This window comes from Phocoena phocoena, chromosome 17 (genome assembly GCF_963924675.1).
Source record: "Phocoena phocoena chromosome 17, mPhoPho1.1, whole genome shotgun sequence".
NCBI classification, from domain to species: domain Eukaryota; kingdom Metazoa; phylum Chordata; class Mammalia; order Artiodactyla; family Phocoenidae; genus Phocoena; species Phocoena phocoena.
The window spans coordinates 78,039,925-78,067,787 of NC_089235.1; the positions used below are offsets into that span (position 1 = coordinate 78,039,925).

At 48.8% G+C, this 27,863-nt stretch overlaps 1 protein-coding gene across 1 annotated transcript in view; it reads right to left on the bottom strand.

The window, feature by feature from the left end:
- The window catches only part of AGO2 (argonaute RISC catalytic component 2), a 95,022-nt gene that overhangs the window by 35,358 nt on the left and 31,801 nt on the right, over window positions 1–27,863 (bottom strand). Inside the window, exon 2 of the mRNA XM_065895234.1 lies at window positions 10,923–11,118. Coding sequence (XP_065751306.1) covers window positions 10,923–11,118 — 196 coding nt within the window. The remainder of the gene's footprint in view (window positions 1–10,922; window positions 11,119–27,863) is intronic.

A 27,863-nucleotide genomic window follows, 5' to 3' on the forward strand; every position in this document is an offset into this window, starting at 1 on the left:
AGCCTTGTTGCCGTAAGGATATTTCTCTGGGACACAGCCTTGGTCATCTTTCAGGACGCAAGAACCAGAAATTCATTCCATTCTTTTCCTTGAATGAGAAAAGCGGGCCTAAGAAGGGTTTGCTTATTCAAACTGGCTTTGCCCAACTGACTTTCAACTGTGCTAGTTGCAGGAGGTGGGTCTCCGGGGATCCAGCTAATCCTGCCCCAAACACCCACTGCTTGGGGAGTCCCTGGGACAGACGGAGCCTCTGCTTTGCTGGCTTCATCAAGAAGGCACCAGGCTTCTGACACCAACTGGGAGATCACAGCCCTAGCAGGACAAGGACAGCCCTAGCTGTCCTCAAGGACAGCTAGTGCAGCTCTGACCTCCATCCCCGCCGCCCCTGACCAGTAGCCAGGGTGCAGTCTCACCTGCTCCACACACTACTCTGGGCCACCCAAGACAAGGTGGCCCCTTCCTCCACGCTGTCTCCAGACCACTCCCCCGCAAGCTTCAAGGACCCCATCTTCTTGGTCAAGACTTCACGGTCAACTCAAGGTCCAGATGGCTCCACTGGGGAGTCCCGCCCACATTCAAAGAACAAATCCGCCAAGTGAACTCAAATTTATCACGAACAGAATTAGGAGGGCACTCGCCCCAACTCATTTTATGAGGCTAGAAAAACTTTTATCTCAAAGCACAACAAGGTGATCGTGGGACAATCTCACTTATAAACACAGATGCAGAACAAAATAAGAGAAAGCCCCACCCTCCATTGCTCCTCTCTCCCCCAAGATTGGAGTAGATCAGCCAAACCAATGTGGTCCTTCCTAAAGGGACCAGTAAAGTACATCACAATGAGAAATGGACTTCCCCACAGTTAAGTGTGTAGGTAATAAGGGATAGGGGACAACTAGTTCCAAGCGGCATACACAACTCTTTTATTTGGGAGTTGGAATCACCATAAGAAACAAAACAACCAACTGATATACCATATTCATGGACAGGAATATTCAATTCTGCAAACAAATCCATTCCTTCAAGCCCAATGAAAATCCAGAGGGGTTAATTTTTATCTGATGGGATTTAATAAACTAATTCTAAAATGTATTTGGAAATAACGAAGGATAAAGGCTGGTAAGCACACTCTTGAAAAGGTACCTGGTGGACGTAAAAGCTACCATGACAGAGACAGTGTGGTGCTGGAGGAACAGACAAGCAGAACTCAGGAAAGCATCGAGGGCCCAGAAAAAGACGTTCCATTTATGACAGAAGGAGAAGAGAGAGGACAAAGAATACTTCTCAATACCTTGTGCTGAGGCAACTAGGTATCTAGTATTCAAAGCAATAAATGGAGCCCACACGACACAAGGCGTTTATCTACGCTAACGCTTACTGTTCTCAGCTGAGTTCAACTGTTGGCATGATGACTCCAGTTACACACCAAACTATGGGTGGGAGTCACATCTTACCCAGGACCATCCAGCACCAGGCGCTCAGTAAGTATCTGTTCAAAGAAGGAGGCTGTTCAGTCATGACCTCTGGAGTCACCCTGATGGACTACGAAGCAATCCTGCTCGGGTGACTAATGGTACACAACCCTGACCACCACATGGACTAAGAGAAAGCATCCTCATTACCCACACCATGTCCCTGTGCCTCGATGGCCCACTTGATCACCTTGTATCATCTTTTGCAAAACATCAGTAGGGATCATTGCTTAATTTTTATGGCCTGATAGCAACTAATTCTAAAATGTGAAGGTCCCTTCCCTCTATCAGCCCAGGCGGACTCCCAGAGGCTGGCCAGTGCCTTCCTGTCGTTTGCTCTCTGTTTTAACTGTGGTAAAATACAGATAACATAAAATTTGTCATCAGTCATTTTTACATGTACAGTTCAGGGGCATCAAGTACATCCACATTTTTGTAAAATCATTACCACCATCCATGCCCAGAACTACTTCTTATTCCCCAAGAGAAGCTCCGTTCCCATTAAACAGTAACTCTCCTCACCACCACCCCCACACCCCTTTCTAGGCCCAAGGACTTTTTTGGACCAGATTCTCCCCAGCGACTGCTGAGAGATGTCTGAGCAGAACCACCTGGGCACATGTCATTCCTCAAGTCCCTGTGTTTAGTTCTTTCTTCGTATCAAGTTTGACCACTGGAAAGCAACGTTCCTATACTACATCAGTTTGGCTCCCTGGACAAACACCTTTCCTGAACCTAATTCTCAAGCTATGATCCTGACCTCACTCAAAAGGCAACAGCCCCCAGATACTATCTGTACACATTCTAGAGACTCATTATGTGCTCAGTACCTTACAGAATGATCCACATATTAAAACATATAGTGAAGATGACAATGGCAAATGTGCTGGCACCTACTCTCTGCCAGGCTGCACATGGAACAACCCATTCAGTCCTCACAGTAACCCAGGGGGTCAACACCACCTCCACTTTACACACAAGGACACAGAGGCCCAAGCCAACACTGCAGTGTCAGTGGCCAGATGTGAAACTGCCTCGTGGTTAACAGGACATGTCTGCTAATCCAGAGAGTCTGAAACACTCCCTGGCAGCTTGTCTGCCTTGTTACCAAAATTCTGAGAAGTTTTCTCTTTTAAAAAAAATGCATTCTTGTAATTTAAAAAAAACCAACAGACAAAAGTCCAAGACCAAATGACTTCACAGATGAATTCTACCAAACATGTGAAGAAAAGTTAAACCTATTCTTTTCAAACTATTCCAGAAAACTGAAGAGGAAGGAGTGCTTTCCGAACTCATCTGATGAGGCCAGCATCACCATGATACCAAAACCAGACAAAGACATCACAAAAAAACAGAAAATTACAGGCCGATATCTGATAAACATAGATGCAAAAGTCCTCAACAAAATGTAAGCAAATCAAATTCAGTAATACATTAGAAAGATCATACACCATAAAGTGGGATTTGTATCAGAGATGCAAGCATGTTTCGATATCTGCAAATCAATCAATGTGACATACCACATTAATGAACTGAAGAATAAAAATCATCATTACCTCAATAAATGCAGAAAAAGCATTTGATAAAATTCAACATCTATTTATGATTAAAAACTCTCAACAAAGCGGGTATAGAGGAAACATACCTCACCATGACAAAGGCCATAATATGACAAACGGCCAACATCACACTCAATGGTGAACAGCTGAAAGCATTTCCTCTGAGAAGAGAAACAAGAAGACAAGGATGTCCACTCCTGCCACTTTGATACAACATAGTTTTGGAAGTCCCAGCCACAGCAATCAGATGAGAAAAAGAAACAAAAGGAATGCAAATTGGAAAGGAAGAAGTAAAACTGTCACTGTTTGCAGATGACATGACACTATATATAGAAAATCTTAATGACGCCACCAAAAACCTATTAGAACTAATACATGAATTAGGTAAAGGGGCAGGATACAAAATTAATATACAGAAATCTATTGCATTTCTATACACTAATAACGAACTATCACAAAGAGAAATTAAGGAAACAATCCCATCAAAAAGTAAAATACCTAGGAATAAATCTTACCAAGGAGGTAAAAGACCTGTACTCAGAAAACTATAAGACACTGATGAAAGAAACTGAAGATAACACAAACAGGTGGAAAGACACATTCATGGATTGGAAGAATTAATATTGTTAAAATGACCATACTACCCAAGGTACTCTACAGATTCAGTGCAGTCCCTATCAAAAAACCAACGGCATTTTTCAGAGAACTAGAATAAATAACTCTAAAATTTATATGAAAATGCAAAAGGCTCCAAACAGTCGAAACAATCTTAAGAACAAAGCTGGAGGTACCATGCGCCCTGATTTCTAACTATACTACAAAGCTACAGTAATCAAAACAGTATGGCACTGGCACAAAAACAGACACACAGATCAGTGGAACAGAATAGAGCCCAGAAATAAACCCAACTTACACGATCAATTAATCTATGACAAGCGAGGCAAGAATATACAGTGGGGAAAAGACAGCCTCTTCAAAAAACAGTGTTAGGAAAACTGGACAGCTACATGTAAAATAATCAAGCTGGACTACTTTTTTTTTACAAGAATACACTCAAAATGGATTAAAAACTTATATTTAAGACCTGAAACCATAAAACTCCCAGAAGAAAACATCAGCAGTATGCTCTTTGACATCATCTTAGCAGTATTTTTTTGGATCTGTCTTCTTAAGCAAGGGAAACAAAAGCAAAAATAAACAAATGGGACTACTTCCAACTAAAAAACTTTTCACAGCAAAGGAAACTATCAACAAAATGAAAAGGCCACCTACTGAATAGGAGAAGGTATTTGCAAAAAATGTATCTGATAAAGGGTTAACACCCAAAATATACAAAGAACTCATACAACTCAACATCAAAAAACCAAACAACCCGATTAAAAATAGGCAGAGCACCTGAGCAGACATTTTTCCAAAGAAGATATAGATGGCCAGACACATGAAAAGATGCTGAACATCACTAATCATAAGGGAAATGCAAAACAAAACAATGAGATATAACCTCACGCCTATCAGAATGGCTGACAGCAAATAAGAAGTGTTGGCAAGGATGTGGAAAAAAAGGGAACCCTTGTGCCCTGCTGGGGGGAATGTAAATTGGCGCAGCCACTATGGAAAACAGTATGGAGGTTCCTCAAAAAGTTAAAAACTACCACACAATCTAACAATTCCATTTCTGGATATTTTTCTGAAGAAAACAAAAACACTAATTAGATATACAATATAAAAGATACGTGCACCCCTATGTTAACGGCCGCACTATTTACAATAGCCAAGATACGGAAGCAAACTAAGTGTCCACTAATAGATGAATGGATAAGATGTAGTGTGTGTGTGTGCGTGTGTGTATATATATATATATATACACACGCACACACACACACATACATGCACGCACACGCACACATACATACATACATACACTGGAGTATTACTCAACCATAAGAATGAACAAAATCTTGCCATTTTTCAACAACACGGATGGACCTAGAAGGTATTATGCTAAGTGAAGGAAGTCAGACAAAGACAAATACTGTATGATTTCACTTAACAAGCGAAAAAACATAACAAAACAGAAGGAGACTCATAGACATAGAGAACAAACAGGTGGTTGCAGGGGGGATGAGTGAAATAGGTGAGGGAGGTTAAGAGGTACACAAACTTCCAGTTATAAAATAAATAAGTCACTAAACATTTTTTAATGTATTCTTTTGGTAATTTCTAATTACACAGATTTTTTTCATTAATACATTCTCACTGTAAATTTCAAACACGGATAATGCTCCAAGTCCGCCTAGACCACCTCTTTATTTCAATTCTCTTCTCAGAAGCACCCTTATTATTTTTAAACCTATGCATTTATATAAATACATAGGTACATAAAATAAATACAGTGTATTATGTTTTAAACACACGTGGCTCTGGAGCTTGCTGTTTTCCCAGGATGTGTGTTTAACACCTTTCCTCAGCACTATATACAAAGTGGCATCAAGTCTAGAAATAGAAATATTATTGTATCATGTACTGTAACGTAATATTAACAAACCACATAGTTGCCTATGTTTCCAGACGCGGTATTCATACTGTGAAGCTCCATCTCATTGCTGTCCATCGTTTCACAGTACTCCACAGTATGTTTACTTAACCATCCCCATTGGTTGACACAGAAATGACTTATTTTCTCTCTCGCTTTTCGCCATCACAATATTAGACACCCTTGTACATATCTCTCTTTCGGATAAACACTTAGAAGTAGAATTGGTAGGTCACAGGTATATGGGGCATTATTTGTATTTACATGTATACACAAAACCACCTTCTGAGAAGTCTGGACCAATGTACATCCCCTCCGGTGGACAGTGCCCATAGCAGCAGGCTGCCAATGACACAGCCATGCTGCCCCGCCCAGCTCTTCCCAGGCACAGCGTGAGCACGTGTGCGGTGCTCTCCTAGGGCCACGCGACAGAGCGCAGGAGGAACAAGGGGGAAAGTGCAGACAAAAGGTGAGGAGCACACCTCCTTCCTTCTGGTAGCCCATCCCGCGCTTCCGAGCACGGCACCACTACTTCTACCCGCTGGCAAGGTTTCCTAGCACTGGCTGTAAGGCCCGCACAGCCTAGACCAGCTCTGGGCACCGGCTGTTGTGTGTGACCAACTGCAGCCACGATGACACTGGAGGCATCCTGAGAAGAGGGACCTTGCCTTATACTGGAACCCCTCCCACAGAAGCCACTCAGAACGGTGATCGAGACTAAGGGCACACCGGGCCGGGATTCACGACTCATCAGAACGTCCATAGACGGCATTTTCCGCTCAGTCTTGAATGACGCCTCAGGGCTGAATTTATTAAATATCTGCCATGTGCCCTGCACAAGGTTTTGGGAACTCAGAATCAAGGCACTGCTTTAACAGAGGCTGCAGTGTGGAAGCAGACGGGGTGTCGAGGACTGTCTGGACAGGGTCGGTGGCAGGGGACAGTCTGCGGCCGGAGCTGCCTGCTCTTCCGCCTCCCCTTCCCTTCCGGGTCCCCTCTTCCAGCGCTGCCCCGATACTGTCAATCACTGCTCTGACTCTCCCTTCCCAACGAGGGACAGGAACCATGTCTACCTTGTCCCCCACCGTACGCCCGCCGGCACACTGCCTATCACACAGCGGAGGTTTCATGAATGTCGGCCGGTTGGTAGTGTGGCTGCCGAGGGACCGAGTCAAGGTTTTAGCACGTGGGTTTTGCCAGCACAAAAACCTTACTTCCAACATTTTTCTAAGCTATTATGAATGATTATAATTTTGAGATTAGACCTTAGGCCAAAGTCCATGAGAATAGTCAAATGAAGAACCCTGAAGGTTCACACATTTAACTACACAGCAACTCTCAGGCTGGCTCAAAACCCAGGGGAGCAGCACGGCATGCCAGTCTGCGGGCTGGCCTTGCCACAAAAGGCAGCCCAACACCCTTAAATATTTAAGGGCTGGTTTTTTCTTTAGATGATGTTCAGCTTGGTGTTGGCTAACCTTGGTGTTTTTTTCTAGAAATATGAAAACTTAGTTAAAGTGGGATGAAGTCTTTTCCCATGAATGTGTCCGCTTACCTCATTATGGCCTATGCTTCTCGCTCTATTTCTCTCTCTCAATTCCTTTGCCTACCTATGCTATTTTACTTTCTTGGAAAGGTTTAAATATAGTATAAAATTAGCCTGGCACCTCAGGTAACTTGAAGATAACTTACTCTTCTGGCTGCCTTTCATGGCGCCCCCCTTTTAATATACATACCCTTGCAGATTTTGTAACAACCAAATAAAATTCTAGCAATAAATTGAAAAAAAAATTACAGCTCAAGACCCATCTTTGCTACTTTCTGTTTCACGAGGCAATTTCTAAACACTGGGTAACTTTAGAACCTTACAGTCATAACTACAACAGGACTGTGGGAATACAGTCAGGTAAAAACATCGCATTTTAGTCACCATCAGCCTTTTTCTGTTGCCAGAAGACAAAGCCTTAGTCATGCCTATTTTCATAAAAGAAAGCTTCTTGTACACTGTGGTTGATGGCATAATAAGAGCCCACTGCCACCATGCCAATCAAAAGCCCAGAAAATGTGCTTTTTCATGCCTTCATTCCAGCTCTAAGAGTATATCCAAATCACAGATCCTCACAGGATTTTGTCCCAAGGAAACTCAAAATCAAACAAGCCCATTCATTGAGCATCTCAGAGCATATAAGACATATTAAAAGATCTCAGAAGACCTTTAGTAAATAAAGCTGTTTAAACCAGCTGTGCCCAAAGTTTTGGTTCACAAACACATTTTTTAGTAAGCACATATTAAAGGACCCCATTTTACTGTCAAGTATTGTTTCTTTGGAGACATGACTTTCGGGGATAAATACTCAGAAGTAGAATTGGTGGGTCAAAGGGTATATACTATTTTTATTTTAACATATACACCAAGCCACCTTCTAAAAAGTCTGGACCAATGTATATTGGCCACACTGAGTGAATCCAACTGTTTAGTTTTACAAATAAGGGAAATGAATCCCCAAACATTCTTTCTCATACCAAGACTGTGATCAGGAAAAAATTTACAGCAAAGAGCACTTTATAGGGCACCAGCACAAACTGGGTAACCAATCTGACTTATTATCAAACTGCAACTCAGAATTCTGTTTCTGACCATGACAAAGTAAGCAGACTTCTCCTCCTGCCCTAAAAAAACTAAAGAAACTAGAGAAAACCTGAGAGCTGTTTTTGACAGTGGAAAACAGGCAGCTTAGGACTGTGACTACCGAGGGAAGGAAAACAAACATTCACTCTGCTGGGAACAATTTCCAAATCACAAAACGGAGAAGGAGCATAAGAGAGCAGCAGTCTTGTGCTGCAGAGATGGGGGCAGAAGAGGTAGGAATTTGTGGGGGAGGGTACCAGAGAAGATAGCAAAAGCCAGACTCCCTCAACGTAACATACATAATGTTCAATGAACAAAAAGTTCACTGTGCGTGTGAATAAGCAAGGAGAGGTGACATGTGATCTAAGGGAAAACCTGCCAATAGAAACAGACCCTGAAATGACCCATCTGTTGTAATTAGCAGACACGGGCTGCTATCATAAATATGCTATTACTATAAATACATTCAAAGTCATCAAGAAAAAAGATGGCAGCTATGAATGAACAGATGAGAAATCTCAGCAGAAATGTAAACTATGAAAAAGAACCAAATGCCAATTCTAGAAAAAGTACACTATATAAATGAAAAAAATTTTTGTATGGTTAGCACAGAATATTGGATATTACCAAAAAAAAGGTGTGTGTGTGGGGCGGGGGAGATAAAGTGATCTTAAAGAGAGATCAATAAAGATTATCCAAACTGAGGAAAGAGGGAGAACAATTTTTTTTATTTTAAATCACAATCACAAGACAATATCAAATGGTCTAACATACACATAACTGCAATCCTGGAAGTAGAGGAGGGAATGGGACAGGAAAAAAATGTAAAGAAATGACTGCCAGCATTTCACCCAAATAACATGAAAGACATAAACATTAAGGATCCCAAGAAGGAAAAATACAAAGAAAACTCCACCTAGGCCTATCATAGTCAAATTGGTGAAAAGCAAAATTAACTAGAAAGTAATTGAAAGAAAAAAGATAGATATGGGAGAACTACAAACAACAACAACAAACAGATTTCATCAGAAACAATGAGGATTAAAAGACGACGTAATAACATCTTTAAGTTGCTAGGGAGAAAACTGTCAATTTTAAATTCTACATCCAGCAAAAATCTTTCAAAAATGAGGAGAAAATAAACATATTTGCAGATTTTAAAAAATGGTGGGAGAATTCATCACTGGCAGGTTTGTACACTGAGAAAGGATAAAAGATATTCTTCAGGCTGAGGGGGAAATGATGCCGGGTATAAACACAGATCAACAGAAAGAAATAAAGAGAACTAGATATGGTTAATATGTGGGTAAATAGACTATTTTCTTTTCTTAATTTCTTTAAAATAACAACACTGTACCATGGGGTTTATAACATACGTAGGAGTAAAACACATGCCAACAGTAGCAAAAGGAATTATACTAAAACTATAATTGTTCAAAAAAAAAATTGACAAGTGTTTTTGTAACCTTCAGGAAGTCAAAGGTTTCTTAGAACACACAATATAATAACCACTTTCAGGGACTTCCCTGGTGGCGGAGTGGTTAAGAATCCGCCTGCCAATGCAGAGGACACAGGTTCGAGCCCTGGTCCGGGAAGATCCCACATGCCGTGGAACAACTAAGCCTGCGCACCACAACTACCGAGCTTGCGCTCTGGAGCCCATGAGCCATAACTGCTGAAGCCCACGTGCCACAACTACCCGAAGCCCGCGTGCCTACAGCCTGTGCTCCTCAACAAGAGAAGCCACCGCAATGAGAAGCCCGCGCACAGCGAGGAAGAGTAGCCCCCGCTCGCCGCAACTAGAGAAAGTCCGTGCGCAGCAACGAAGACCCAATGCAGCCAAAAATAAATAAATAAACAAACAAACAAATTTAAAAGAAGAAAGTCAAACAACTCATTGGAAAAAAAAAGAAGGCAATAAGGCATGAAAAGGTGCTCAACTCATTAGTTACCAAGAAATGAAATTAAACCACAATAAGAAACCATTACACACTCACCGAAATAGCAAAAATCAACAAGACTAACCATATCAAGTGCTGACAAGGATGTGGAGCAGCGGGAACTCTCGCTGCCAATGGGAGCGTGAGGCGGTACAAGCGCGCTGGAAAACCACTCGGCAGAGTCTCCTACAGCGGAACCTACACTACCCTCTGATCCAGCTACTGCACTCCCAGGTATTTATCTAAGAGAAATGAAAACGTGTGTTCACAAAAGACTTGAACAAGCAGTTCACAGCAGCTTCATCCATAACAGCAAAGCCCAGAGCGCCTGAGCACCTAATGAGAGAATGAGTAAATGAACCATGAAATAACTGTATCGTAACACATTCCTCTGCAACAAAAATAAGAAGCTATTAACACACACAGTGGTACAGGTCAACCTCAAAAACATGCTGAGAGAAGCAGGATGAAGGGGCAGCTCTCAGCTCTCATGGACCTGTGGGCCGTGCGACTCCATCTACACAGGCAGGAAACGAGCCTCCAGGGACGGATCCCAGCACTGCTGTGGGGGGCAGGGGTACGGGGCAACTTTCAGGGGTGACGGGCGTGGCTAAACATTCGTCAAAACTCACTGAGCAGCACACTTACAATGTGTATTTCTTGGTATCTCAATACAAGAACACTTAAAAAAAAATGCAACGGAAGCTTTCTGGGGAGAAAAGCTCAGAAGGATCTGCTGAGAATCGGAGAGGGCTGATTCGTTTTAAAATAAAGGACAAAACAGAATACCTGTTAACTCTTCTTGGGCATTTCTCTGGCTTGATATCCAATTCATAATGATAGATGTCAATTTTTGGAATGTCCATTTCAAAGAAGTTGGCCTGTAACTTGATCGTTCTCCCGGAGGTCCCGAAGTCGGGTCTGGGTGGAGGCTTGAAGGCATACCCTTGGACGGGTGGCGGTGGCGGTGGAGGAGGGGCAAGCACTGGAAACGGCAAAGAGAACCCTGTTACCCAGGGCCCACGCTGAGAGGAGGCTGGCACCTGCCCCTGGCACGCTGCCCTCCCCACCCCACTGGACCCCCGCCATCCCAGGCCCACCGGCACTGCCACCCCCTCCTTCCCTTGAAACTGATGCCCCACCCTGCCCGGGCCACCTCATCACAGAGCGCCCCAGTGCCAGGCTCAAGGCCCCCCAGAGCGCACCCCTCCTCGGCCACTCGGCCGCGACACTGCACCTCGCCCTCCTTGCTCAAAGGCTTCCCTCCCTGGTCCCCTCCTCGCTCACCGATTCTCTTCACTTCTTCTAACAGCCTCACAGTTCCAGCCCCGCACCCACAGTCCAAAGTCCTTCCCCCAGGCCTGCGCCTCCATCGGTGAGGCTGTGCTCTACTCCACTGTCAAGACCCTTCGCACGCACTCTTCACGGCCAGTTGCTTAACGGTGCTCATCGCTTTACCTGCTTTTCTCTAACTCCTCCTTTCCTATCCATCTCTCTCTGCCTCAGCTCGGGTTCCCATTTCATCCTAGTAGGGGCTCAGCTTCCAGGCCCCTCACCCACTTTCCACACATTCTGATCTCACCCCGGCCAGATACTTTCGTGGCCCCCCAGCACGTGGCCCCGACATTTAGGCACTCACGTCTTTGGCCTTATCTTCTGCAGCTCTAAGAACCCTCCCCACCAAGAACCAGCCTCACACTTCAGAGCCCTGCACATGCCAGCTCCTGCCCAAGAATCCCGAAGAATCCATTCACTCCTGTAGCCCTCGCGTGTCCAGGTCACTTCATTCGCATTTCCAGGACGAGTCTGCCGCACCGTGCTGTCATCACACTTGGCTCTCTGCCTGGCTGGCTGGACCACGAGCAGCCTGAGGATCAAGGTCTAAGCGAGCACCTGACGCACACGAGCCCAGAAACACTGGATCCAGCCTATGCACTCACGCTTGGGAAAGCCCAGGCTCGGACAGGCAAAGGAAGGTTGCCAAAGTCGCTCACAAAGTGTCCTCTGCCGCGGACCACCGAAGTCACGCAGGAAGGTGTGTGCAACATCAAGAGTCAAGAACGTGGGCTTCCCTGGTGGCGCAGTGGCTGAGAGTCCGCCTGCCGATGCAGGGTACATAGGTTCGTGCCCCGGTCCGGGAAGATCCCACGTGCCGCGGGGCGGCTGGGCCCGTGAGCCATGGCCGCTGAGCCTGCGCATCCGGAGCCTGTGCTCCGCAACAGGAGAGGCCACAGCAGTGAGAGGCCCGCGTACCGCAAAAACAAACAAACAAAAAAAAAGAGTCAAGAACGCCGAGCCTCCCAACACCAACACTCACACACAGACCTTGACACTGTGCCCCCGAGCACCACTTCCTACACCACAGTCCCGCTTCCAGGGACTTCCGACAGCTGTGCTTGCGTCAACATGGTACTCAACTACCCCTGCCATCTCTCTGCTGGAAGCCAAGACTCAACACCCCCTTCTCTGCAACAGGCCAACCTTTCCACAAAGGAGTCTCAGCAGTAAAGCCAATTCGTTACTTAAAAGTGCTTTATAATACACCCCTTTGGTTACCATGCTTGCCACGTACACTTCTGTTCTCTTTCTCTGCATATGAGAGATTAAAGATGGGGCAGTGTGAATTGTCAGCAAATGAGACAAAGCCAAAGGGGTAAGACTCATGGAATTAAAGGGACCCAGACCGTCATGACAGTGTCCCTCCTCCATGACTCTTAAATCCATTAACTTAATCTAGGAGTGCTTCCCCCAACTCCCCGACAGTTAAAAAAAACAAAAACAAAACAAAACAAAAAAAGACTTCGTCCCAACTCGAATTTTCAGTAATTCCATTAATAAAATTCAAAGTCGTTTTAGGAAAAGAAGCAACGAAAAAAATTTCCGATTAACAGTATACCTTTAATTTTCGCTCAAATATCTTTGTTTCAAAAAAGTTCTCATTTAAAAAAAAATTCCATGTACTGGAATCCCTACTGACATTCACTGGAAACAAAAGTACTCTACAAAAAAATAACAGAAGCTGTTCTTACTGTATTTCTGACATAGTAAAACTCAGGGAGTCTTTGAATTACTTGTTTTATACTTTGGTTTCCTTCTATGAGAAAACAAACATGCTCTAAAGGTTATTAATCTCATTGAGCTAAACCATCTGGAGACCTTTGGGTCTCTCTCCACTAAGCTACTATGACTTCACAGATGACATATTCACAGCCTTTCACAACAGCCCATCCCTTCAACAAGCACGCCTGGGTGCCCCTTACGTGCTGGGTAGCGTGCCAGAGACCAGAGATACAAAAATAAACAGAGTTCTCAAGCAGCTCACACATCACCTCCCAGGAGAGTGTCTGAGTGCAGGACATCCAGTGGATTACTGCGTTTACTTCTCCAGAGTCAGCTGGTCACACGGGGTCCTCGCACTGAGGGTCCTGACCACGCCGAGGAGGGGACACCACTTGCTCCCTGGGGACAGATGCAGACTCTCTGTACTCAGCACTGAGTGCCCACTGACACGAGGTCCCTGTTCTCAGGTGGACTCCCACCCGGCAAGAGAAATCTTGTGAATGTAGAGTCAAGGTTAAACCTCCGTGTCCCAGGAAATGTCCAGCCACAGAGCCATAGAAATCTGGCCCAGGAACCGGAGCACGATCCACACTGAAGGGAGTCCCGGCTCACAAAGTGCTTTCGCAGTTTACTTTCTTTCAGTTGATTTACAATATCATGTAAGTTTCACGTGTACAGCACAGTGATTCAGTTTTACACATACACATATACATTATACACATACACACATATTTATACACATGCATGTTCCTTTTCAGAATCTTTTCCCTTACAGGTTATTATATAATACTGAGTATAGTTCCCTGTGCTCTACAGTAGGTCCCTTCTGGTTCACGTTTCCTAATTGCGCCTCACAGCTACGGAGCAAAGGGGTCACCTGTGAACTATGAAGCTGTCCAAGGCCCAGAGAGTAGTAACACAGCTGGCGTGCCCACTCCATCCCACTCCCCAGGCTGCCCCCGCCCCGCCCGCCCGCTGTCAGTCCCCAGCCTTACCTACCTCTCAGCAAGGCAGGGTCAGGCCTGGGGCCCACCTCTCAGGCTGAGCCTATGCCTCCTATACCCCCAACACCCACCACTTGGACACGATAAGCCGCGGGAAACAAGGAGAACAGTTCACCAGTTTGCGTCACTAACCTGTATTGATAAAAGCAATGGGGGAAATGCAATGGTAAATTACTTATAAAATATGTAATTTCATAAGATATTTCTTCCTTGCTTCTAGATTTTAATAATGAAAATACTGACAGTTCGTGGGGAGCGTATGGAATATAGAGTCACAAGTTAAAGCCCCCTAAGCAGAGGGAACAGGGTGAGGACCTGTGTGGTTTTTTATTTTTCTTTTAATATAGAGTTATCGATTGACTGATTTAGGTTGCATTGGGTCTTACTTGCTGCGCGCGGGCTTTCTCTAGTTGCGGCAAGCGGGCTTCTCACTGCAGTGGCTTCTCTTGTTGCAGAGCACGGGCTCTAGGCATGCGGGCTTCAGTAGTTGTGGCGCACGGGTTCCAGAGCGCAGGCTTGGTAGTTGTGGCACACGGGCTTAGTTGCTCCACGGCATGTGGGATCTTCCCAGACCAGGGCTTGAACCCGTGGTCCCCTGCATTGGCAGGTGGATTCTTAACCACTGCGCCACCAGGGAAGCCCAGGACCTGTGTTTCATACCTTCGGGAAGGAAACTCTCCCACCGAGGGTCATGAAAACTGCGCCAGGCCTCAGTCCTGAGACACCCTGGATCCGTTTTTCTGACGCGTAGGGAGTCCCAAGTGTAAACTGCCGAAACAAGCAGGAAGATCCACAAACAAAGCTCCGGAGAGGAAGCTGTGGAGCAGTGGAAGCGCAGAGCTCCACCCGTGCTGGGGAAGGGACACGGGACAGGAGGGGAGAGGGAGGAGGTGTCAGCTCTTGGCCCCGAGGCTAAAAGGAGGGACGAACGGGCACACACGCGTGTGACACAGGGGAACCGAAAATTCAGCCCAGCATCACCTAGAGTTGAGCTCTCCAGGGGCTCCCCTCACACGGCCCGCGGCCCCTTGCACGGCAGCAGGAATGGGGGCTGCCACGCACAGGTGCACCGGACGGGCGGGGCGTCGGAGGGAAAGGGTGAGGAGGGGACATGGGGAGACCCCAGAGCACAAGCTCCCTGCTCGGCCTTCTTACCCTGGGCTCCCAGGAGCGGGTGCCACCAACACCTACAAGCAAATGGAAGCCCAAGGCACAGCCCAAGAGGATGCAGCATCTGGGGAGGAATTCACGGAGCTGGCGTTAAGCCAACTGGCTGTGGCGCTGGCCACCTGCTCAGCAGGGACCCAGCCCCAAGTGCCTACCCGCCTTCAGATGCCACCTCATCTCCCCCGCTCCTGCCATGCTGGCAGGCCGAGCGAGCGATCCCCCAGCTTCCGAGCTCTCTCACATCTCCTCCCCTCTTCACGGAGAAATGCAGGTCTGACCTTCCTGTGAGAACTGCCGGCAGCCCCACCGCCTCGCTGCTCCCAACCCCAGGCAGCACGCACAGCACATTTCCCATCCAGCGACTCATCGGACAGTTTTGTTTGGAATGGATTTCCCGCGGTTAAGCTTGCCTCTGCACGGGGCAAAACCTTTGGGATCCCGAAGGCAAACGCTTCTTTCTCATCCAGCAACACTGGCTGTCACGGTGGGCAAGGACTCGTCCACAGCAACTACCAGCACAGCCCCAGCACTTCAGTGACTCGGCCACCAGCCCCCGTTCCTGACCAGAGTGATGCGGGCAGGAGTCCCCGAGCCTGAGAACCCAGCACAGCGTCAGGGACAAAGCAGGCACAGAGGGTTTGCCGAGTTGCTGCCGAGGATCCAGCACGTGTGTTTAAAATTTCCATCTTTAGAGCCACAGCTCAATCAGTGAAAGGGAAACATGTAGTGGATGAGTAATCGACTTCCTGTATGAGTAACCGGCTCATAGAAACCAGACAGCTTCCAAGAGATTTCACGGGAGGCGAGCCTGTCATTGCACTGGGCGTCCTGCAGAAACCCACGCCCAAGGTCTGGACTGTCGCTGGCCTGTCAGAGGAAGAGGAAGGTCCCAGAGCAGGGCTGTGGGACACCTGCCCTCACCATCTCTTGGCAGCCCCTCGCCCGTCCCAGCCCTCCCCCCGAGCGAGGGATGGAGGCACATGGACGCAAACCCACACCATCACCCCTCCTCTCTCCCACCCGGAACTGGGGACACAGGTCACACACCCGAGGAGCCAAGGAGATCCCCTGAGACCGCTGCCTACATGCACCAGCACGGGCAGGGCCCCAAGACACGAGGCGACCTCACGGCAGCTAAGACCCCCTCCAAGAGAAGGAAGTTTGGCCTCCTTCCGAATGTGCGAGGTACCCAAGAGCTCGCGGCGGGGCCATTCTTCACCAACTAGATCACGGGGCACTCCCTAAAGCAGCACCTGTGGGTAACTTCCACTCAAGGAAGCCGTCTTGTTTCCTTACCCATGATAGTAGACGCGGGCGACTGGGTGAATCTTTCCTATACTGCAGTCTTCTCTCTGATACTCACCCTTATTACAGAAGATGTAGAAAAATACAAAGAAAATTTAAATCATCTGTTATGCCAGAAGTTGACTAACAGGCAAAGCTGGGACTCAGACACAGGTCCTGTTGTCATCAGAGCGTGTGAGGTTTGCCACCAAAGCGGAGCTGCCCCAAGTCCTTCTGAGAGAGTAGACAAGGTTTAAATCAAACAAGGGACTTCCCTGGTGGTCCAGTGGTTAAGAATCCACTTTCCAAGGCAGGGGAGGCGGGTTCAATCCCTGGTTGGGGAACTAAGATCCCACATGCCACGGAGCAGCTAAGCCCACGCGCTCTAGGGCCCACTCCCCTCAACTAGAGAGCCCACACGCTGCAACTACTGAGCCCGTGCACCACAGCTAGAGAGAAGCCCGTGCGCTGCGACAAAGAGCCTGCGCGCCGCAACTAAGACCCGACGCAGCCAAATAAATAAATATTTAAAAACAAACAAAATTAATAAGAGAGCTGCACTAACAGTGCATAATAATCTAGCCTCACCAAGTTCATTCAGTTAGCATTTCAGAGCATAATCACAGCTGCCACTTACTGAGGTCTGTGTACCAGACAAGCAGAAAACACAGGGCTGTCTTGTCATGTGGCAGCGGTCACAGACGCCACAACGTACGTTTAAAACCTGAAGCTACTTCAAAATCATGATGTCCATTAGGCCTGGCTGGACCTTGTTATTAAAGGTGGTAAAGGACCCATTTGCTACTCTGTCACCCTTTTGGTTTGGTATTTTGATAACTATTTCAATACAACCAGTTTTCTTTGTCATCCTATGTATTTTGTTCTTTGCTTTAAAAAACATTATTCTGGAAAGGGATCCCTCCACAAGAGTCACCACACTGACGAAGAGGCTGAGGACTGCACACTTGGGGACCACCTGCTCTGGGGGACAGGGTGGCCTCATCTCTAAGCAGAGGGGAGAGCGTTTCGGCTGCTGATAACGTCACAAAACCTCCGTGGTCTCTGTGGCGGTGTGGAGGGCGGGCAGGTCTGACGCCCCTCCACCAGGAACAGCCCTGCAGACAGCACCACGCCCTGCAGGCCCACAGGGGCTCTGTCTCCATAGCTGCCCTGAGATCACCCATCCCTGACGTGATGTGAGCTCACGATTTACCGGCTGCCATGACAACAGGCTCTCCAGGCTTCTTCTGCTCATCACACGGGCCCGCCTACCACGCGGCTGAGTTGGGAATCAGAAATCAGACATCCTGATAAGGCCTGACAGCAGTGCCCCAGGGCCCACGGCTCTGCCGGCGCTGTGCACCTAGGGCCATGGGAGCGGATCCTGGGAAGAAGCAAGGCAAAAACTCCCTGATGACCAGCGTGGAAATCAAGCTGTCCCAGGGTGAGCAAGGGGACAAGCATAGTTGTTCAGAGAAGCTCTTCATTCCAAATGCTGTTTTCTAAGTACTTAAGCACATGGAACTGAACTTTCAAAAAACCGCCAACCACATTAGGTCAGGCACCCGGATCTGGAATCGGCTTGGCCTCCGCCCCTGCCCCTTCACTCCAGCTTTCACGGCACATCTGCTGTTACAAGCACAAATGCAAAGGTCTGGGTGCCAGCTTATACCATCAGGCCGAGAACAGCATTCCTGACCACGGTCGACTTGAAATAAATCACAGAACCTGGAGGCTGGAGTCACCTTGGACAACCTTGGAGACCCAGAGGAGACAGCAACTCACCCCCACCTGCTCTAAGCCATCAACTGTGAGCTGGATCTGGGCAGGTCTGGGGGCCTGGTCTCGGGGAGGCCCAGGAAGCAGCACAAAGGTACCAAGCAGCAAGCACCAGGACTGCCCAGAAGGGGCACAGAGCTGCCTGCCCCGGCCCCGGCCCCGACACTGCCCCCCTTCCACCACATCTTATTATGAGTTATCTGACGCTCAAAAACAAAAAGATCTGCGTGACTGTTCGCTCCTGGGTGACTGAAATGTTCCTTAAGAAAAGTCCAAATGACGCTCCTGTCTGTACTCCCTGGCTGTTCGGTGCTGCTTGAACTTGGGCCACAGCCTTGCTGGGAGGCTGGAGGGTGGGGCACTCCTCCAGGAAGTGAGCCCAGCACACCAGCACCCACGTCTCAGTGGGGCTGGGATCAAAGATTTGCCACCCAGATACCAGGAGGCCATTGTAAAGCTCTTTGCCGAATCTCAAAGTAAGCGTTAGTATTCAAAGCCACGCATCCCCTCTTCTCCTTTTAGAATTCTGTTTCCATTATATTGGGTAACACAGCCAGAAACTATGAAGGCAAAAGAAAGTGATAAAAACAGCTCAGGGCTGTCCAGCCCTTCCACGCCACGCCTGGGGCCAAGCCGGTGTGGACATCAGCTCCTTGATGCTTCGCTGTGTGGAGGATGGGTGATGTGTCCGGCTCCCCGGGCCAGGCCTGGGTCTGTGTGTCTCCTCATAGGCTAGAAGAGCTCGTCAGGCACAGACCAGAAAGCAGATGCCGACAGACCAGCACTCTCCCGCTGAAACCAGGACACACGGCGACCACTGACCAAATCCACCTGCTGCCTACACAGGCAGGTCTCGCTTGTGGCCACCGAAACTGAACTGCATTAAACAATCACAGCAGCCTTTTTGCCGAAGTGAGCGGAAGCAGTCTCAGGACGAAGCACTAAGAATGCAGACAGGCAGGCCTGCTGTCAGCTGGAGATCAAGTCAAACATGACCGCAGCGCTGGACCCAGGCGACCGACAGCCAACTGTGAGCAGGGAGACAAACCAAACCCAGCCGAGTTCCCAGAGGAACGGACCGTCTGACCAGACACAAGGACCCAGGAACGCTCGCCCACAGTGCCCGAGTGCCCTGCCAGGTGGAGCTGGGATGGAACCCAGGCCGAGACACAGACGCCTCCGCCTGGCCCGGGCCTCGCTCCTGCTGCCCCACGAGCTCAGAGTCAGCTCGGGGCAGGGAGGATCCAGGCCCGGTCACTGCAGGAGGACTTGCTCTCAGCAGCGTCTGGTGCCACCAGCGTTCCGATGGGATAGTCAACGTCAGCCCAGAGCGCAGGGGCTCTGGGGACACCCCACAGCACGAGGCTGACCATCAAGCCCCGCTGACGCCCCCAGGCCTGCAGGTCCCATCCCCGGCGTGAGCCCCCATCCCCCATGCCCACAGCAGCCCAGAGGACTTTCTTCCTCCTCGTGCCCTCGGGCAGGCTTGCACAGCAACTCCTCTAGATGAAGAGGAAGGGCGGGCTGGGCGGAGCCCGGCGACACAGTGGCAGCCTCCCCAGACCTGGGAGGGGATGGGGACAGGCCCTGCAAGGAAGGCAGCCAGCCGTGGTCTGCAGACCGGTTCTCTGTAAATGTGTCACCCTCGCACGGGCCACCGTTCCTGTAAGTCTTTCACGTCTTCCGCTCTCGGTGGAAATTCCCACCTGGTTCTTGGTAACATGCAAAGAGAGGGCCCCGCAGGCGGCCTGAACAGGGAGCTGTGACCCCAGGGGCAGATGCGCCCAGGTGAGAGCCGGCCCCAAAGGCCCCAAAACCCTGAAGATACTCAGCCTTCTCCCGGGGAGTATGCAGCTTGCACGGGAAGAGGCCACAAGCCAGACGGACCACTGAGGATTCATTACAAGACAAGCACCCAGCTACCCTCGTATCAGTGACTAATATTAGTCTCTATTTTTGTTGCAAACTCAAAGAACTTTGTCTACGATGGGGTTTTTTTGGTTGTTTTTTTTTTTTTAATTAATTTACTTATTTATTTATTTTTGGCTGCGTTGGGTCTTCGTTGCTACGCGCGCGCTTTTTCTAGTTGCAGCGAGCGGGGGCTGCTCTTCGTTGCGGTGCGCGGGCTTCTCATTGCGGTGGCTTCTTTTGTTGCGGAGCACGGGCTTTAGGTGCGTGGGCTTCAGTAGTTGTGGCACGTGGGCTCAGTAGTTGTGGCGCACAGGCTTAGTTGCTCCGTGGCATGTGGGATCTTCCCAGACCAGGGCTTGAACCCGTGTCCCCTGCATTGGCGGGTGGGTTCCTAGCCGCTGCGCCACCAGGGAAGTCCTACAATGGGTTTTTAAGTGGGCTTTTGTGGTTAACCTGAAACTCCCATCAGCATTAAAAACACAATCTTCTTTGAGGAACAGTCCCCAAAGCCACCCCTGTGATGTGTGAAAAGAAAACTTTTTTTTTTTTTTTTTTTTTTGCGGTACGCCGGGCCTCTCAGTGTTGTGGCCTCTCCCGTTGCGGAGCACAGGCTCCGGATGTGCAGGCTCAGCGGCCATGGCTCACGGGTCCAGCCGCTCCGCGGCATGTGGGATCTTCCCGGACCGGGGCACGAACCCGTGTCCCCTGCAATGGCAGGCGGACTCTCAACCACTGCGCCACCAGGGAAGCCCCAGAAAACTTTTTTTCTCATAGAAAATGTTTTAATGAACTTTCCCTCTTAAGTTAAAAATGCCCCCTCTGATTCACCATCTGTCTTTACTCAACGATATCAGAAATACTATAATTAACACGAGGAAGGATTAAAGAAATTCTTGTAAAATACAAATTACCTCCTACAGAAATGTCCCCCAAATGGCTGATATGACATTATTGTGGACTAGTGGTTCTTTGAAGCGTTTGTCAGAAAGTTTGGAAGCGCTTTACAAAAAAGCCCCACGAAAACAGGAAAGCTATCATACGTGCATTTCTCCCACACACTTCTCTGCAGCACTTACTAGTTCTGATTTTACAGTTATCTTGGGACTTTCTGATTAGTAACTGCCTTTCCCACCAACATAAGCATCACCAGGGCAGAGGTTAGGTCTGGTTTGGTGCGACTGTTTAATGAATGACTGCACAAACGAGTGCACAGATGAAAAAAGAATAGCTCAGTGTCACACCCACTGTTGGGAGAAACGCCTTTACTGATTTATAACTCAATGCCAAGTGTTTTGTGGCAAAAACATGAGGCATTCACGCGGGGACTACCATTCTGCCTTTGGTGAGCAGCCTTGCCCCCTTCCAACTCAAGAGGCCGGCACTGACCAAGCACCTGCTACGCTCCGGGCACGAGATTTCAGGTGCCTCCTCGTCGTTCTCACGTCCACCCTCTCGGACACTGTCTTCACTCCACAGGTGAGGAACCAGGGCGGCAGAGAGGGCACCATGCCCGCCGACCGCAGTGCCGACGACAAAGCAATCCCCGCTGAGCCCTCCGCCAAAGCAATCCCTCGACTCCTCCAGCCTCCCTTACGGAAGAGTTCACATGACATCTCTCATACTTCAGGAAAGTCTTTTTCTCCAAAGAACCCAGATCCTTTTCATCACCCCAAACATTCAGGAATCTGACCTATCACCCCTCTAAAGCAGCTGGGAAAGTTCAGAAAACTCAATTTAGTGCCCTTTTACGTTAACTACTTCATCCTAGTTACCTGGAACACCTCTCAGTACCTACAGAAAATGGGTGATTTCTCTTTGTAATACGTATATTATTATTCTGAGCTCCCAAAATAATTCAGGAAGTAACAGCCACCACTAGTGCACCAGGCACGTACACTGTGTATCACGTGTATCATCTCGTCTAGTCCTCACCCTGGGTAAGGCAAACAGGATCCCGCTTTACAGACGGGAAACCGAGGTGACCAGAAGGTGAGTGACAGGCAAAGCCGGGACCCGGACACAGGTCTTGCTGCCCTCACGGCACGAGAGCTTTGCTAGCAAGCCGAACTGTACAGCACTCAGTGCCCTCCCCGAGATCCGCACGGCCAGCCCCACGCCGAGCACCTCCACACACCGGCTCCGACTCCACTCACTGGGCATCACCTGAGTACCCTCGACTCCCCTGTTCTCGGGGTGCCCACCTTCAGAAGGGGGTGGGCAGAAACATCAGAGACAGGCCGGGAGCAGGCCGCTATGACAGGTCAGGGTGGGCGAAGGTGGCATGTCCATGAGTGGGACAGGAGGACAAGAACAGCTTTCTGAATATTAAAAAATTAAGGAGCGCTTCCTCTCATTTTACTGAAAATAAATTCCAGGGCTTCCCTGGTGGTGCAGTGGTTAAGAACCTGCCTGCCAACGCAGGGGACACGGGTTCGAGCCCTGGTCCAGGAAGATCCCACATGCCACGGAGCAACTAAGCCCGCGCGCCACAACTACCGAAGCCCGCGCGCCCAGAGCCCGCGCGCCACAGCAAGAGAAGCCACTGCAATGAGAAGCCCATGCACCGCAACCAAGAGTAACCTCAGCTCACCGCAACTGGAGAAAGCCCACACGCAGCAACAAAGACCCAGCACAGCCAGAAATAAACAAATACATTTATTTAAAAAGAAAATTCCAAATGGATACAAACCGTAACTAAACATTTTTAAGTGAAACAAAAACATCCAAAGAAATATATTAAAATTGAATAACTTTTATAATTATGGGGTGGGAGCCAAAAGTAGAGGCCATAAGAGGCAAGCCTGAGTACATGAGATCTTTTAAGACTTCTCTAAGCACTGGATAACCTCAGAAAATTTTGACATAATAAACTCACAAACCTAAAAATATAAACCTGGATACAGAGTTTAAATTTCTGAGGATTAAAAACTCCAACTGGAAAACGGGCAACATCTATGAACGGAGAGTGTGCATAGGAAACCCTAGTAGCCAACAAACGTAGAAAATACATTCAGCCTTTACACAAAGAAATCCCCACCCCGCCCCCCCCAAAAAAACTGTAAGTAATTTTTTGCCCATCTGGTATTTATAAGAGCTTGGGGGAAAATATCACTCTTATCCAAACTAGGTGGTTTTGAAGGTATGTTTCAGAAATCTTTTAAAATCATGTTCCTTTCGATCTAGTAACTCAACGTCTAGGTGTTTATCCTAAAATACCCAGGTACCTATACCTAAGAGCATTTATCGTAGTATATCATATTCAAAGACTGACAATGACAAAAACGTCCATCAGTAGAGAGCTGGTTAAATAAACCATTACAGTAATTTCCTGACACAACACATCTACAACTGTTACACGGAAAGATGTCCACGTGGGAGAAAGTTCCAAAACAGCGTTTGATGCAATCACACTTGTCCTCTATTTACACACGTGTGCGTACACACGCACACACACGCTTGGCGTATGAATGGGAAAACTCAAGGAAGGATTAAAAAAACATTAACGGTGAACATTCCCAGACGGTCAACTATGATTGGTCCTCTTCACGCCTCTGTAGTTTTTAAGTGGGCACGTGATATCTAGTATTGGAAAAATTATAATAAGGCTAATTTGTTAAAAACCTACAAGATGCAGGCATAGTCATCACCCCCATTTAACAGGTAACCACACTGATTTTAAAGCTTGCCGAATTCAGGACTTGTGGCAGGCCTGTTAAGACTTCCGTCTGCATTTCACACATGAACAGAGTGAGATGAGAAGGTTAAGCCCCTCGCCCATGGCAGGCAGCAGGCACCCAGCTCCATCGCCTGGAAGACAGGGCAGCCTCCGCCTCCCTCTGCAGCCAGGAGGGCTGGAAGGACCCTAGGTGCCGGGCAGTGCCTGGGGACCCGCCAAAGGGCACCCCACTGCCGGGCAGGGTGTAAACCTAGGTGTCCTCGGCCCAAGCTCACCACGCGCTTCTGCACTGCTGCCTGCACACGTGTTATGAAACACAAGATTAAAGCCACAGTTTGGGTTTTACAGCCCAGATAAGGGGAACCCATACTGGAACTGCACACGAGAAAAAAAGCAGCTCAGACGCTGTTTCTGCCCATTTTGGAATGTGGCCCTCGGCACACGGGGCGGGCCTGCTCCCACCCAGAGCTCTGACTCAGGCTGGGGTCCCCCTTTCTCCCTCCACACACACTGAATCATCTTCTGAGGTGGCAAGAAACCACAACCTTGTACGTGCGAGCACCAGGGGAGCCCGACACCGGAGGGCCCACTCTGGGCGAGTGAGTCTGCACTGATGCTGGGCGAGGTCCCCGCGAGAAGCCCACGACTCACTGGGGCAGTGACGCCAAACGGCAGGGGGCCACCCATGGACAGATGGATGGCATTTCTTTCTCTTTTTTTTAATGGAAAAGAAAACCCAATACAGAGGGCGCGCCTCACCTATTCAGGGCAGGTACTATTCCGTTAACTACTTGAGCGCCATCTGCACACACACACAGGTGAGCAGCAGAGGAGAGGGGCTGGCGGCCTTGCCCCACTCCCACCCCCCCACAATGGCTTTTCAGGCAGTAAAGGCTTGGCCGCTAACGGGCTTCTGAGCCAGGGCCTTCTCCCTGGGAACTACCTGCTGACTTCAAGCCTTAAGTTGAATTTCCGTAACGGACTAAGGATAAATTAGCATCCACATAGCCCCAGCTAATGCAAACCCGCTAAAACCTGACCTATCAGTATTACCTGTGAGGCCTGATGAATTTTTAGAGAAAGAGAATCAGGAAGAAAAAAGACGACATCAAGAATGAGAAACCACCGTTTTAGTTCTGTCCCACAGGGCTACCGAGGGAAGTCTTAGCCTTTCGCCTGCCTTGAAAAGAGTAAATGTCTATTTCTACCAGCTGGGCTGCTGCTGACACACACACACACACACACACACACACACACACACACACACACACACACACACACACACACATATACACACACCCCGTGTCACTCAGAATCAAGGTGCCCTGTCATCTGCCCGTCTGGGGAACTGACAGGTGACCCTGGAGGCCCAGGCTGCAGGGCGTCCGTCCACCACTGAGTGAATTATTCTACGTGGTCCAGCACAAGACGACGAGGGGAGGAGGAAGGAACAAGATGGGGCAGCACGGACCGGCCCAGGTGTCCACAACGTCCCTGGAGAGGGACGAACTCCAGGCTTTCCACATCTGACCCCTATGTCCCTGCCTGAAGGATGACTTCGGGGGGTGATGGCCAGATGTTTTGAAGCCACTGCACGAAAAGAACTCTCTTGGACCAACCAAGGCGGCAGGACTCAACCATTCAGAAGTGTGGGCTGGTCCCCAGAGGTGTGACATTCCAAAGCAGCTCATTCTAATCAACTGCTGGAATCTTCACCGGGAGTGATTTTACATTTCCTCCTGTTTAACCTACTCTCTTTTAAAATCATTTTACCCCAGGCGAGGCTCAGCCCTTCCTCATTCCCCGCCTCAGCTCCGCTTCCCTTGCTCTGAGCGCGTTCCTCACCCTCTCTGTGAGCTGTTCCTCACTTCCTCCCTGAAAACAGGAAATCCTGCAGACAGACCTCCTGGACCCACGAGCCCGCCTTACTGAACGTCGCCCCACGGCTCTGCTGTTGCTGTTTGCTCAACTAGAGGAATGCGATAATAACCCAACACTTTCCCCAACTGACCTCTCCGCTTGTGATGTTTCTACCGCACTGCGTATGCGTCCACTGCCAGGGTCCATTCTACCTTGTGCTTTGGCAGCTCGCAGGCCAAGATATCTGTCTTCCCACAACCCTGAGGCTGACTCGTGTCACCACCCCAGCACGTTGTTGGGCCTGGCAGGTCGTCAATGCTGGGTGGGCGCTCACTGAAACTGGACCGTAATTCAGCATCTGTAACGATGCCCGTAATCCCACTGACAAGCCTGTATCTGAACAAGTGCACTGCGTTCATTTGCCCACCCAGTGTTAAGAATTCCGTAAGGTGGTCTATCACTGGCTCCATTTCGTAGACAGAGTGGGCTGAGATTAATGATTAGGGTCCCACAGTTAGAAGGTAGGTGTGCTGGGCTTTGAAGCAAAAGCCTGCAGGATTCTGAGGCTCCACATCTTCAGTGACAGTGCAGCCCCCAAAGTGAGCCAGGAGCAAAGGGGACTCAGCTGTGCAGCCAGCTGGGGGCGCTGCGTCTGCCCAGGGCTCTGAAGGTCCACGACCTGGAGGCCTGGGCAGCCCCTAACCGAGACACTTCACACACACATAAAAGAGGTCCTAGAGCTTCTAGCCATTTTAAAGCTATTTCTTTAAACTAGGTGGCATGTATACAGACGTTCTTTGTATGGCTTGTAAGTTTTTACTTGTTTGAAAACAAGATCCTCTCATGATTTAGAAAATAAAAACAAACAAAACAGACAAGAGCCCCTTCCAACTTAGCATAAGGGACTTCCTGGACCTGATAAAGATCATCTAATAAAAACCTCCCGAAAACATCACTCACACAGCAAAGCATTTCTTCTGAGGACAGAACCAAACAGCGAGGCTTGGAATCACCACTTGAACAGATCTGAGCGAGGGCGGTAACAAAAGAAAAAGAAAATATGCAACGTGACTGGAAATGAAGACACAAAACTGCCACACACAGACGACATGACCACCTACGTAAAGTTAAGGCGGAATCCACACATGCTGTCAGAACTAAAAAGAACTCGACAGGCTTGCTGGAAACGAGATTCCAGATATCCGTTGCATCCCCGTATGTGAGCGACTGCTCATTAGGAAAGTGAGGTTACAAAGACGCCACTTACAAACAACAACATCAAACTGTAAGGTACGAAGGAGGCGCAGGTATAAAACGGACTTGAAAGACAGCTCGGCGAAGCAGCACTGCCCTCGGCAAGAGCCTCCGCCATCGGCCTCGGGGTTAAGTACCCGTTCCATTCAGAGCCCTGCGGCACACGCCACAGCCGCCTTAAAGACCCCGGAAGCGTGCGCGCGCTCAGAGGAAAAGGAAACCAGATTCTGGGTGGCTGGCTCACGTCCGACACGGGTGCACGGTGTAACCCTCTACGAATAATCCTGCTGAGCACGACAAGGTTATTCCCAGGAACACCTTCCAGGGCCTGGACCACTGGCACCTCACACTTCCGGAACGCTCACGACCCCTCTGCAAGGCGGGGGTTATCACCACTGTGCAGAAGAGGCCGAGGCCGACAGGTGCGGTGACCTGCCCGAGGTCACACAGCCAGCGGCACAGGCGGGCCCTGGACTCCTCCAGCCAACCCGCTGAGTGCGGACCGGGCAGGGGGCTTCTGGAAGGGTGAGGAGTTACTAGCTGCTACAACGTGGGCTGATGTGTGGCTGAGCACGTGGGGTCAGTGGTTCCCACACGCTGTCACTGAGGAATTCTTGGCATTTGATGGCCACCTCCAACAACACAGCCAACTGCTGCCATGCCGCTTGAGTTTCAAGTTTTTTGGAAGGACAACACATTAGCGGTTTTAAAACTGCCCAAATCCTTCAACATTTT